Raw genomic sequence first — 14660 nt, 5'->3', positions numbered from 1 at the left:
CACTTATAAGCCCTCTCTGGTCCTAATGTCAGGTCTTTGGCATCTGCAGAGCCTGGGCTCTTGGGAAGAGTTGAGGAGCAGATGGGCCATAGTCGGGAAGGGCTCCCTGGCCAGGTGGAGCTGAGTCCTGGTGGAGCTGCTGGCCTCAGGGGGCCAAGGGAGCAGCCCACAGAGGTTCTGCCATGTGCATATAGACCTTGGGTTTTCTTAAAGCCTGACGAGTGCTGCCTTGAAGCTAGAAAACTTCACCTCACAGGGCAGCCAGCTATCCTTTCCCATCCTCTCCCTGACTTAAATGCTTGTAACAGTGAAGATAGTTCTTGGTGGAGAAGATAAAGGCAAATTAGAGGTTCTCCTTTTTCAAACCTTCTATATTAAACAGTGATCTTTCCCTATTCATTCATTCATTCATTTGTAACTGCTTTGTGGATTGTATGTATAGATGCAAAACACCAGTGTTAAAAAAAATTGTTTTGTGGCAGTTGAGTATGGTGTCATACTCACTTATTTTTACAGTAAGCTTGGGCTCAGCCTATACCCACCATAGTTGATGAAATTCATTCTCAGCCTGTATCCACAGAGCCCCGTCCCCTTCCCTCAGAGACATGCAGAAACCTCAGGGCTTAACTGAGTCCAGAGATTTTCATTCACTGACTGCTACTCCTGGTGCCCTGGCCCATGGCCATGAGGTTTGAAGGCAGCTGTCCTCACTCCCATATGTGACAGGCTTGGGTGCAGAGTAATCGCTGGTGCTTCAGAGCTTCACCAAGGCCTACCGTGCAGTTACTCCTTATTTCTCTGTACTTTCAAAACTCTAAAACATCCTCTCCATTTCCTTCATTTCCTTCCATTTCCTGGTTTTGAGGTTTGAGCCAGGCCATCTTCCTCTACCCCCACTTCCTCACCCCACACCCACCCCTGGGGAAGATCCGCTGCCGGGCGTCTGGGAGTCCCTGTGAGTCCGAGCTGGAGCCGAGTCCGAAAGGGAGCGGGGGCGCTAGCGGGAACCAGGCTGGGCGCAGTGGGCGCCGCCCGCCATGAACCACAAGCCCCTGCTGCAGGAGCAGCCTCCCGCCTACAACCTGTAGGGTGGCCAGGGCTACTTTGTGCGTAGCCCACACCGCTACGGCGCCCTCCCAGCCGCCGCCCTACCCCTACCTCCTCACAGGGCTACCCACCCACCACCCCAGGGTCTGCAACATCCACAGTCGGAATGTCACCCGGCACCCTGCCACTTCCATCGTTGTCTTTGGAGGCTGCCCTGTCTGCAGGCTCGGGGTTCTGGAGGACTCCTTCACCTTCCTGGGCATCTTCTTGTCCATCGTTTTGATCCCCTTTGGGTTCATCTGCTGTTTTGCCTTGAGGAAGCGAAGATGCCCCATCTGTGGAGCAAACTTTATTTAAAGGAAACAACACACCTGGCTTTCCCACACCCAGTTATATTTTCCTAATTACACCCACCCCAATACCCAGGACGTAAGGCAAGGCTTCCCATCCTGTGTAAGGTAGCAAGAACCAAACAGGGAACCAGAAGAATTCCAGGGCCACCTTTTCATCGAATGGTGCTGAGCGATCATTTGTCACCGTCAGTCGGAGTTTCACAGTAGCAGAGGGGTGTTCTCCACTGGGAGGGTAGAAAAGAAATGTTGGCAGAAGTACTCCAAGACAGGGATTTGATTTGAAAAGAGCTTGTAACTACTGCTCTTGCTCTGTAAAATTGTATAGCTAATATAAATTCCAGACATTTTCTGAAGGAAGAAAAAAGAACCTTTGCTTCTCTTTGAAACCTTGTAACTTTGGAGACTTACATGATAAACATTCAACAAAAGAAAAACACTTTTAGAGTAATGTGAGTCTTGGGGACCAGCCACACTGGCAGCAAGTTTATATAGGTTCTTTTTTAATACATTTATTTATTTATATCTTATTTTTTGGCTGCGTTGAGTCTTCATTGCTGCACGCGGGCCTTCTCTAGCTGCGGCGAGCGGGAGCTTCTCATTGCAGAGCATGGGCTCTAGGCTTCAGTAGTTGTGGCACACGGGCTCAGTAGTTGTGGCTCATGGGCTCTAGAGCGCAGGTTCAGTAATTGTGGCTCATGGGCTTAGTTGCTCCGTGACACATGGGATCTTCCTGGACCAGAGCTTGAACCTGTGTCCCCTGCATTGGCAGGCAGATTCTTAACCACTGCGACACCAGGGAAGCCCTATATAGGTTCTTTATGATTTTAACTTGGACGTGAATGTGGTGTGGCTCTACTTTAGCAAGAAATCAGGCTAATGGTTGGGATCCCATATACCCTTAGGAGTGTTATGTGGCACAGGGCACACAGACACTGGATGGGTCTCCAGAAGGTGCCATTAGCATCCAAATTTTTTGGCACCCTACAGTGAGTATAAAATCACCTCGTGGATTTCGTTAAAACACTGAAGACATACTAATGTTTTGTTTTTAATTTTTATTTTGTTTTACATCTTTATTGGAATATAATTGCTTTACAATGGTGTGCTAGTTTCTGCTTTATAACAAAGTGAATCAGTTAAACATATACATATGTTCCCATATCTCTTCCCTCTTGCATCTCCCTCCCTCCCACCCTCCCTAGGTGGTCACAATCTCCCTGCTGCTTCCCACTAGCTGTCTATTTTACGTTTGGTAGTGTATATGTGTCCATGCCACTCTCTCACTTTGTCACAGCTTACCCTTCCCCCTCCTCATATCCTCAAGTCCATTCTCTAGTAGGTCTTCTCTGTGCTTCCTGGACTTGATTAACTATTTCCTTTCCCATATTAGGGAAGTTTTCAACTATAATCTCTTCAAATATTTTCTCAGTCCCTTTCTTTTTTTCTTCTTCTGGAACCCCTATAATTCGAATGTTGGTGCGTTTAGTGTTGTCCCAGTGGTCTCTGAGACTGTCCTCAGTTCTTTTCATTCTTTTTTCTTTATTCTGCTCTGCAGTAGTTATTTCCACTATTTTATCTTCCAGGTCACTTATCCGTTCTTCTGCCTCAGTTATTCTGCTATTGATCCCTTCTAGAGTATTTTTAATTTCATTTATTGTGTTGTTCATCGTTGCTTGTTTCATCTTTAGTTCTTCTAGGACCTTGTTAAATGTTTCTTGCATTTTCTCCATTCTATTTCCAAGATTTTGGATCATCTTTACTATCATTATTCTGAATTCTTTTTCAGGTAGACTGCCTATTTCCTCTTCATTTGTTAGGTCTGGTGGGTTTTTTTCTTGCTCTTTCATCTGCTGTGTGTTTTCCTGTCTTCTCATTTTGCTTCACTTACTGTGTTTGGGGTCTCCTTTTTGCAGGCTGCAGGTTCGTAGTTCCCGTTGTTTTTGGTTTCTGTCCCCAGTGGCTAAAGTTGGTTCAGTGGGTTGTGTAGGCTTCCTGGTGGAGGGGACTAGTGCCTGTGTTCTGGTGGATGAGGCTGGATCTTGTCTTTCTTGTGGGCAGGTCCACATCTGGTGGTGTGTTTTGGGGGTGTCTGTGGACTTATTATGATTTTAGGCAGCCTCTCTGCTAATGGGTGGGTTTTTATTCCTGTCTTGCTAGTTGCTTGGCATAGGGTGTCTAGCACTGTAGTTTGCTGCTCCTTGAGTGAAGCTGGGTGTTGGTGTTGAGATGGAGATCTCTGGAAGATTTTCGCCGTTTGATATTACGTGGACCTGGGAGGTCTCTTGTGGACCAGTTCTCCCACCTCAGGGCACAGCACTGACTCCTGGCTGCAGCACCAAGAGCCTTTTATCCACTCGGCTCAGAATATAAGGGAGAAAAAGTAGAAAGGAAGGGAGGGAGGGAGAGAAGGAAGGAAAAGAAAGAGGAAAGAGGATAAAGTAAAATAAGATAAAATTAAAAAGTTATTAAAATAAAAAATAATTATTAAGAAAAAATTTTTTAAAAAAGAAAAAAAAACAGACATATAGAACCTTAGGACAAATGGTGAAAGCAAAGCTATACAAAATCTCCCACAGAAGCATACACATACACACTCACAGAAAGAGGAAAAGGGGAAAAAATAATAAATCTTGCTCTCAAAGTCCACCTCCTCAATTTGGGATGATTCGTTGTCTATTCATGTATTCCACAGATGCAGGGTACATCAAGTTGATTGTGGAGGTTTAATCCGCTGCTTCTGAGGCTGCTGGGAGAGATTTCCCTTTCTCTTCTTTGTTCGCACAGCTCCGGGGGCTCAGCTTTGGATTTGCCCCCGCCTCTTCGTGTAGGTCTCCGGAGGGCATCTGTTCTTCGCTCAGACATGACAGGATTAAAGGAGCAGCTGATTCGGGGACTCTGGCTCACTCAGGCCGGGGGAGGGAGGGGTGTGGATGCGGGGCGAGCCTGTGGCGGCAGAGGCCGGCCGGACGTTGCACCATCCTGAGGCACGCCGTGCGTTCTCCCGGGGAAGTTGTCCCTGAATCCCGTGACCCTAGCAGTGGCGGGCTGCACAGGCTCCCCGGAAGGGAGGTGTGGATAGTGACCTGTGCTCGCACACAGGCTTCTTGGTGGCAGCAGCCGCGTCCTTAGCGTCTCATACCCGTCTCTGGGGTCTGCGCTGTTAGCTGCGGCTCGCACCCGTCTCTGGAGCTCCTTTAAGCAGCGCTCTTAATCCCCTCTCCTCGCGCACCAGGAAACAAAGAGGGAAGAAAAAGTCTCTTGCCTCTTCGGCAGGTTCAGACTTTTTCCCGACTCCCTCCCGGCTAGCCAGTGGTGCACTAACCCCCTGCAGGCTGTGTTCCCGCCGCCAACCCCAGTCTTCTCCCTGCGCTCCGATCGAAGCCGGAGCCTCAGCTCCCAGTCCCCGCCCGCCCCAGGCGGTGAGCAGACAAGCCTCTCGGGCCAGTGAGTGCTGGTCGGCACCGATCCTCTGTTTGGGAATCTCTCCGCTTTGCCTTGCGCAACCCTGTTGCTGTGCTCTCCTCCTCGGCTCCGAAGCTTCCCCCTCCGCCACCCGCAGTCTCCGCCCGCGAAGGGGCTTCCTAGTGTGTGGAAACCTTTACTCCTTCACAGCTCTCTCCCACTGGTGCAGGTCCTGTCCCTATTCTTTTGTCTCTGTTTATTCTTTTTTCTTTTGCCCTACCCAGGTACGTGGGGAGTTTCTTGCCTTTTGGGAGGTCTGAGGTCTTCTGCCAGCGTTCAGTAGGTGTTCTGTAGGAGTTGTTCCACGTGTAGATGTATTCCTGGTGTATCTGTGGGGAGGAAGGTGATCTCCGCGTCTTACTCTTCCGCCATCTTCCCGATTCCTCCCATACTAATGTTTTAAAAGTTTAAAATCTAAACAGAATTGGATGCACTAAAATCTGTTTTCTTCTCCTTCTTTATGTCTTGTAACCTGGATTCTTCTTTCCTCAAGACTGAGTAACCTCGTTTATATAATTGTTTTTCCCCAGTTTTATTAAAAACCTTTATGAGAGGACTGTAGCCATATTCTGCAGTTTTCCTTCTCTCAAGGAGCCTTCTTATTTAGGATGATTACTATCATAAATGAAGGAAAGCAAAGAATATGGTTTCTCCTTGTCTATGATATCAAATCTATGTATCTTTGTATTTCTGATTATAAATGGTGGCTAGAGGGAGGATACAAAAATTTCAGATTCTATGCCCCATAATATTCTATGGCCTGAAAAGGTAATATTGGACCTTTATTTAAATGTCAAAAAGAAAATAAGAGCATTCAAAAGAAAAGCAGTGGAAGCTTCTCCTCTCTTCTGCCTCTGTGAGTCTGACTATAAAAGAAGTGCAAAGCACTGGATTGTTACTGTGCTGGGGCCTGGGCTGTAACACTTTCCTTGCATTGCTGTAGGATGGGAGTTGACAGGAGTAGGTTGGGGGGGGGGGCAGGTTGGGTGGGATTAGGAAAAGAAGACGCTAATCATTTACTTATGTGACTCTTGTCATACTTACTGCCTTCATTTCAATAATTACCATCTTAGTCAATAATTGTTTCATTTATAGTACCATTATCTCTCCAAGGAGGGCTGTGGTCCCTTAAAAATAAGCAGAGAACACACCATAACATCTGGCTAGTACCATGTGTGTCATAGGGTAGTAAGGACACAATTATCATACTTAGTAATAAATTCTAAGATGTACATTTTTTCATGCTCTAATATCTCTGAAATCATGATACATCTTACAATGATTTTAAAAACAGTGTGTCATAGTGTAACTGGCAGTGTTTTCTTAATAGTACACAAAATAATGCCTGTTTTAGCGGTGTCTTAGATTTGATGAACTACATTAGGGATTTTATAATATTCTTGGTATAAAATTATTTAAGTTCAAATTGGTGTTATATTGATTGTCAGATGATATTCAGTGTAGTGAAGCTTGGGATAAGGTTTTTTTTTTTTAAAAAAGGATGTTATCTTGAAGTGAGTACATTAAGTGACAAAGGGATGAAGGGCATAAAAGGAAGCTGCCCACCTGACGGTAGATCCAAGAGTTGGAATTTGAAGCAAACAAGGAGAGCATTTTGTCTTGAAAAGGGCACAAGGAGGTGGGAAGTAACCTGACTTGCTTGTCATTGGGGTCATTAGCAGGAGTCTGAGAAGTCTTCAAGGTCAGATTAAAAACTGAGATCTGCTGTCAAGAGCAGGGGGACTGTAGGGGTTTGTGTTGAGTCTCAGAATATCACTTTTGTGTGGCAATTAAGCAAGAAAAACTAAAGGGATAAGGTGCTTTTCCTCAAGTGAAAAATTTCATTAATCTCTTCTTGAAATGTTAACGTCTTTCTGCTTCAACGAGAAGGCTGAGTTAATGGTGCTATCTTATAACCCAATCACTCTATGTGTTTTTCTGTCACAGATTGCCTTCTCCCAGCACAGCAATTTTATGGACCTGGTACAGTTCTTCGTGACCTTCTTCAGGTAATTTCACTTATACAAACTGTATCTGTTCTTTTGATTCAGGCACTTAATTTCATTAATTATCAACCCATAAAAGATAAATGAATAATCCTATGTTTGCACAACTGATCAAACTAACTATATGTATTCCTGAAAAGTTACATGTCAGTTACAATACTGTGAATTCAATCTAATCTGATAAAATGAAGACATTTGGTTTGTATGTTCTGGCTTTTTGAGGCAGCTTTTCATGTACCCTGTACTAAATGTAGGTAGTTTAGCTCTTCATATGGGGAGGATTTGGGGTTGAAATGACATGTAATTAATAATGATTACTGGGGCTTTCCTGGTGGCACAGTGGTTGAGAGTCCGCCTGCCGATGCAGGGGACACGGGTTCATGCCCCGGTCCGGGAAGATCCCACATGCCGCGGAGCGGCTAGGCCCGTGAGCCATGGCTGCTGAGCCTGCGCGTCTGGAGCCTGTGCTCCGCAACAGGAGAGGCCACAACAGTGAGAGGCCTGCGTACCGCAAAAAAAATAATAATAATGATTACTGGTGTGTGCTACATATATGCTTCTTCTTGTTCACGAGATGTTTCAGGTCATTATCTAGAGTTTTAAAGCTAAAAGTGGTTTGTTAGGCCCTGAGGTTCTTTTGTTTTTATAGGGCTTTTTTCGGTTTAATTTTATTTTTAAGAAAATACTATTACACATAATTGAAAAAGTGCTACAGTGCAAAGAGAAAGTGACAGCATCCTGCCCCACACCTTCCCATCTTCATTGTCCACATTTAAATTATTTTAATTGTTTTTTACTTCTCCATGCTTATACTTTTTTTTTCCCAAAGGAGAAAAATTATTTAATTTAGATAAATGCAAAAATGGATATTCAATATATTTCAAAATCCAATGCTGATTTTTTTTAATCTAAAGCATTGCATTCCTTTCTATTTCACCACTTAATATCACAGTCATTATTACCATAAAGTATTTTCAACATTAGACAAGGAATTATGCAGTTGGGTACAATATAACTTTCTTTCATGGCTGGAACAGATAGGGTAAACTTATTCAATTTACCCACTCTTTGCCCAATCTTCTGACAAATCCCACTAGGTTTTACCCTAATTAACATAATTTCCTAACGTTTTGCTCTGCCTAATGGATTTTGAGTATGTTCTACCTTTAGAGGCATCCATATTAGATAGGGTAAACTTATTCAATTTACCCACTCTTTGCCCAATCTTCTGACAAATCCCACTAGGTTTTACCCTAATTAACATAATTTCCTAACGTTTTGCTCTGCCTAATGGATTTTGAGTATGTTCAACCTTTAGAGGCATCCATGTCAGTGGCTTACACTCTTTCTTGGTTTTTCAATTCAGTTATCTTTTGATGTCCTACTGTAGAAGGATTTATTATCTTATGTTACCTCCGCCAGGACCCCCACACACACTATAAACACATACAACCTCCCCTTCCTCCCACTCATGTAATATAGTTACATCACAATATTTGGCTAAATCAGGAGTCCCTATTTATGCTGTTATAATCATAAAAACTCCTGTTTGCAGCTGAGTTGAACTATAATTATACTTCCCCATTTTTTGGATGGGGGAATCACTCTTTGCTTATCCTAAATGTAATATTTGCCATATTTGGGGTTTTTTATTGTTTGGTTTTCTATGTAGCTACCCCTGATATACCCCTGTACTCTGACAGAACTGAACAGTCTCTCAGTATGGTCAAACACAAGCAAGTACTCTCCTGGTTTTAGTTTCTCTTGGAGATTTCTGCCCTAGAACCCTAGCCTGCTGCTCCCAAGTGCACTAGTTGTTTTTGAGGCCTGCGACACAACAGGCTGTCATCTTGGGAATTTCTTTTGTCTTCCTCTTATATTAAAGTCTCTGTCTCCTCGATCCCATGTCTTTGTCTCCCTGTTTATACCCTCCTTATATTGGGGCACATTCTGCAGGAAGTTTCTGAGAAAAGGTACGTGTGGAGGTAACTTCTCTGTGACCTTCCCTGTCTGGAAATGTTTTAATTTTACCCTCACATTTGATTGAAAATTCGAATACAGAATTCTAGGTTAGAAACATCTTCATTAAAATTTGGAAGGTGCAGACTTCCCTGATGGGCCAGTGGTTAAGATTCCACGCTTCCAGTTCAGGGGGCATGGGTTCAAGCCCTGTTCGAGGATGTTCCGCATGCTGTGCACCATGGCCAAAAAAAAAAAGTATTGAGAAGGCATTTTGCTGTTTCTTCTTGTTTCTAGTATTAATATTGAGAAGGTTAGTGCCATTATAATAACCACTCCTTGTATGGGATCTGTCTTCTCTCTTTAAAAAAAATATATTGAAGTATAATATAAAATTACAGAAACACTTAGAAATCATTAATGTCTAGCTCAGTGAATTATCACAAATTGAACATACTCAAGTAACCACTACCCAGGACAAGAGTTTTTTTCCCCCTAGGGTATTACCAGTACCCAGTGTCCTTTTTGACCCGTCTCCTAGAGAAATGGAAGTAAAAACAAATAAACAAATGGGACCTAATGAAACTTAAAAGGTTTGCACAGCAAAGGAAACCATAAACAAGACAAAAAGACAACCCTCAGAATGGGAGAAAAGGTTTGCAAGCGAAGCAACTGGCAAAGAATTAATCTCCAAAATATACAAACAGCTCATGCAGCTCAATATCGAAAAAACCACAGATTTAAGGCATGTGGGATCTTCCCGGACCAGGGCTCGAACCCATGTCTCCTGCATTGGCAGGCGGATTCTTAACCACTGTGCCACCAGGGAAGCCCAGATCGTCCTTAATTTTTATTGCCAGTGTCTTTGCATTTTTCTGTGATACCTCTGAGATAATTTTTATCCTAAAATTGCTATATCAAAATGCAAAAACACTACCAAATAGCCCCTCAGAACAGTTGCATGAATTTACACTTCTACAACAGGAATGTAATTTCTCTTACTATTTCTGCCTCTTTCTCTTACTACCATTAACTATTTTTCATTATTTTTAATTTCGCCAATCAGGCAGGTGTCATTGGTACCTTGTTTTAATTTGTATTTATTTATAAGTGATGTTTACTAATCTCTTATACCTTATAGTTCTTGTTTTGAATTATCTGTTTGTATCCTTTGCTTATGTTTCTACTGGGATGTTCACCTTTTTCTTAATGAAGTTTAGGACCATCTTTTAACCCCATTTATGGTATTTTTCACCAAGCAGATGTGTCAGTTTTTTCCTATATTTTCTTCATGAGCATTTAATCTTTTTTTTTTTTTTTTTATGTATTCCTTTATCTCTCTTGAATCTGTTTGAATTATAGCTTTACTATATTTCCATATGGATAGGCTTCAGAAACTTGTCAGTGAATGAAAGAAGGGTATTAATTACCTCAACTCCAAAGCCACACCATCCACTAGGCCAGGAATTCACTCCCTGTTTTATTTTTCAGAGTATGCCCATCTTAGCTCATTGGAGCTCTGTCCTAAATGATGCAATGCCAGCAATATGGAATGCTGGAAATGTGATTACACTTTCTCCCATTCACAAGGAGGTATTGTCTTTCCACAGAAATATAGGTTTCAAAAGGAAATTGCCCTCTCTGATGTTAACCACAGAAAAATTAAAATCTCAAAATCTTTTCTGACCCCTCCCAACATTTTTTTATTATGCTCACTCACTGACACCAACCATCTTCCACAGTTCCTCCAGAGTGGAACCAATGAATCCTCCTATATTCTTGCAAATTCAATATTTCTTGAATCTTTGCACTGTGACTTCCACCAAATTATAAGTCCCTCCAAGATAGTTGTCATCCCCTTCCTTTTTGGCCGTGTGAGCATCGGGGCTTGGGAGGGTGACCCACTTAAATAGTTCTCCTCTGCATTTGCCTCAGGGGTACTTACCTGATCCCACTGACCTGTCATATTCTTACTCTTTCAGAACCCAGCCTGTCGGCTCTATGAAGTCTTCTTCTGGCACATTCACCCCATAGTCCACCTCTTCTTGGACTCCACCCTACCCATGTTTTTATTATACCACATAATCACGCTTTAATGCAGTTATTTAACAGTCTAGCGCTTAAGGGTAGCCCATATACAAATGAACCTGTAATTTGACATGTGAAGATGAACAGGGCTAATTAGAGGCCTCTCCTACAAGTTTTAAATTGGGTTCTGAGTGCCTGAAACAGTTCTTGTATGACTCTCAGCACTAACTATACTTTAGAATTCACCTGAGAAGCTTAAAAAAGAAGCAGCAGCCTGGGCCCTGCCCCCAAAGATGCTGATTTAATTGGTCTGGTATGGGACCTTATCATCATGGTATTTTAAAGGCGCTCCAGTGATTCTTATGTTCAGCTGGCATTAAAAACCCCTGAGTTAGCTGAAAGTTGTGTGGATTCAGGGACTGGGGCAGTATTACATCCATCAATATGCAAGCTAAAGCATAGAAGGTCAGATGGAAAAGAAGATCATTAAGTACTGAGAGGATGTGAGCATGGCTTCAGCTGACAGCTTCGTGATTCCCGTTCCTGCAAGAGCAGGCGGCTTTAGGGCTCTGAGAGAGCCCTGTAATTATTCCCCCACCACCAGCCAGTGACCACCACCTGGGTAGAGGTTATCTGGAATTTAAATTCTAGACTGTAATTATTTTACATAATATAGGAACAGTTTTTTTAAGTTCTACTGGTTTTTTTCTTGCACCATTGAATGTGTCCCATGTCTTGTCCTTTGTTGGATTTTGTTGTTATACAGAACTATATCCTAGAGTCATTCTCTCAGAAAAGACCTGAGAAAGAATTTGATACTTGGGGAAGACCTCTTATAAAGTCTGAAGACTGGAGTCTTGAGTTTTGCAACATTGTCTTCTATTTCTTTGTTTCCTCACCTTTAATTCTATTTGCTTGCATTCTGGACTTCTCTAGTAGATGAATGAGTACAGCTCTGGATCTGTCCTCCATATTTCTTAACTGAACTCTCATTTCTTTTTCATTTTCCTTTCTACTACATTCTTGGTGAGCTCCTCAGTTCATTAATTTAGTCTAGTGTTGGGTCCATTTCTTTTACTGAGTCATCTGATTAGGTTTCTTTTATTTTAACATTTGCATTTTATTTCTAATATATGTTCCTTGTAGCCTGTTTCAATTTTATGAATGCAATTTACTTTCATATTCCTTTGTGAGATTAATAAATGTTATTATTTTATTTTGAAGTCTTATTTTGTGTTATTAATAATTGTCTCCTCAGATGCTGTTTGTTGTTGTTGTTGTTTGGTACCTCTCTTTCAACAATGCTGGTTTTCCTCAAAATGTCTGATTTTTGATTATGTTGAAGATTCTGTGTTTACCTTTGTATGGTTGCCATTTCTGTCTGTCACAGCCTCCGGTGAGTATGGAGTATGGAGGCAGAGTGTGCTGCTGGGTTAGGTATATTGTTAGTCTGTCTTCTGTATGAGAGAGTATCCATCCTGCCTGGCCTCTCTAGCCCCAGGACCAGAGCTCACTGCCTTAGTTGCTCTCTTCCATTGCTCAGCACAAGCAGGGAGGAGGGAAAAAGCCATCTGGTGTGGCCACACTGAATGCAGCTCCCCCCCAGCACTCTGGCAGTTCTCCACTCCCTCCTTGTATCCATATACTCTAGACTGACTGACTGACTTCTTCCTTCCTTCTCCCTTCTCCCTTCCTCCCTCCGTCCCTCCCTCCCTCCCCCCCTTTCCTTTCCCTCTCTCATACGCTCACTCTCTCTTTCTCTCTCTCCCCCTCCCTCCTTCCCTCCTTCCTTCCTTTCTTCCTTCCTTTCTTTTAATTTTAAGAGACTTTATTTGTTTAAAGCAATTTTAGGTTTACAGCAAAATTGAGAGGAAGGTACAGAGATTTCCCATATACCCCCTGCCTCCACACATGCATAGCCTCCCCCATTATCAACATCACTTGCCAGAATTATACATTTTTTACTAAAGATGAACCTACACTGATACATCATAATCATCCAAAGTTCATAGTTTACCTTAGTGTTCACACTTGGTGGTGTTGTACATCTGTGGGGTTTGGACAAATGTGTAATGTCATATCCATTTTCATAATATCAGAGTATTTTTACTACCCTAAAAATGGAGCCCCTTTTTTACTTTTTAGCTCTCTCTAATCTGGCTTCCATCCCAACACTCCATCTAATTTTTTTGTTGTTGAGGGCAACTAGCACATCTCTATTGCTAAATCCAAAAGTTAGTCTTTAGTTCTTATCTTTTTGGCTTTGCAGCAGTATCAGTCAACTGATCACCCCATCAGTGAGACTCTTCTTGCCTTTTGTGAGTCCATACTGCCCTGAAGCTGCTCTTTCTTGGCCTCCCTTGCTGAACTATCTTTTCTATTCAACTTCTAATTGTTGCTATTCTTCCAGAGCTTGACCCTGGCCATCTCCTTACTCTGTGTTCTCAGGTTGAAGTCTGCCATCCCCATCTGCAGCATAACATGCCCAGAAATGAACTTTTTGATCCTTCCTCACCAGTCTTCCCCACATCACTAATTGGCAAATCACGCTGCTGATTCCAAGTCACTTCTTTCCCTTTCACACCCAAAAGGCATTCCGTCGCCACATCCCAGCAGTTACGGTTAGCAACCTGCCCTACCTCTACTCCCCACCCTAGCCCTAACCATCACAATCTCGCTAGTACTATTTCAGTTGATTTTAGCTCCTTTACAACCCACAAAAAGTCCAGAGGAGACCTTTAAAACCATGAATTAGTTTGTATCTAACCACTTATCTCATATCTAGTGGCTCTGCATTGTATCTAAAATAAAAACCAGGGTCCTGCATGAACTGGCCTCTGTTCACCTCTCCACCTTCACCTTACGCTACTCTGTTCTGCATTCCCATTACATGAGCCTCCTCCTGTTTCTTAGAAAGCACCAAGCTCCTTCCCACCTCATGGCATTTGCACATACTTTTCCTTCTTTCTGGAACGCTCTTCTCCTTACCCTTTACCTGTATACTTTTACCCATTGCTTTGTTTTTCCAAACAAAAACCAATTCTCTGACATCAACTGACTGTCCTACGATTCAGTTCTGACACTAACCACGTGGAATCAGTGCACACCCCACAGGTTAAGGGCTCAGTCCAACAAGACTGCTCCTACTTCAGACGTCAACCACAAATGGGTCCCAGGGCTACCCATACTTCTGCCTGGCCAAATACAAGTTTGGGTTGTTCCTGTGACCCCTCTCAGATTCAACAGTTTGCTGTTGCCTCACAGAACTCAGGAAAACACCATACTTAAAATTGCAGGTTTATTATAAAGAATACAACTCAGGAGCAACCCAGTGGTTGTTCAACAACCCAGAGTTGCATTGGGCAAGGTATGAGGGCAAGAGGGAGAGCACAGAGCTTCCATGCTCTTTCTGGGCATGACACACTCCCAGCACATCGATGTGTTCACCAACCCTGAAAGCCCCCCAAACCTCATCATTCCACATTTTATCAAGGTTTCATTGAGTAGGCATGATTGGTGAAATCACTGGTCATTGGTGATTGAACTCAATCTCCAGTCCCTCTACCCTCCTGTGGAGGGGAGGCGTGCTGGGGGGCTGAATGGTCTAACCCTTTGATCACATAATTCGTTTTTCTGGTGGTCAGCCCTGTCCAGAAGCTGTTTAGGTCCTTCCCTCCCATGAGGGGAGAAAAGACACTCCTGAATTACATCTCCATAAACGTGTTATAAAAAATAGTTAATTCAGGGCTTCCCTGGTGGCGCAGTGGTTGAGAGTCCGCCTGCCGATGCAGGGGGCGCAGGTTCG

The 14660-nt window shown here is 43.0% G+C and overlaps 1 protein-coding gene across 6 annotated transcripts in view; it reads left to right on the top strand.

Annotated features, from left to right (window-relative positions):
• Window positions 1-14660, top strand: part of ATRN (attractin) — a 163025-nt gene that overhangs the window by 123202 nt on the left and 25163 nt on the right. For 5 of the 6 annotated variants that reach the window (XM_024742914.1, XM_024742908.1, XM_024742910.1 and 2 more), the window contains exon 25: window positions 6810-6871. In XM_024742914.1, the coding sequence (XP_024598682.1) occupies window positions 6810-6871 (62 nt within the window). Of the gene's footprint in view, window positions 1-6809; window positions 6872-10809; window positions 12079-14660 lie in introns of those variants that run through there. The other variant, XM_024742912.1, reaches the window with a different exon arrangement.

Source organism: Neophocaena asiaeorientalis, unplaced genomic scaffold (genome assembly GCF_003031525.2).
Source record: "Neophocaena asiaeorientalis asiaeorientalis breed wild unplaced genomic scaffold, Neophocaena_asiaeorientalis_V1.1 scaffold82, whole genome shotgun sequence".
NCBI lineage: Eukaryota > Metazoa > Chordata > Mammalia > Artiodactyla > Phocoenidae > Neophocaena > Neophocaena asiaeorientalis.
Note: the sequence above shows the minus strand (reverse complement) of the source record. Positions and strands in the feature narration are given on the sequence as shown.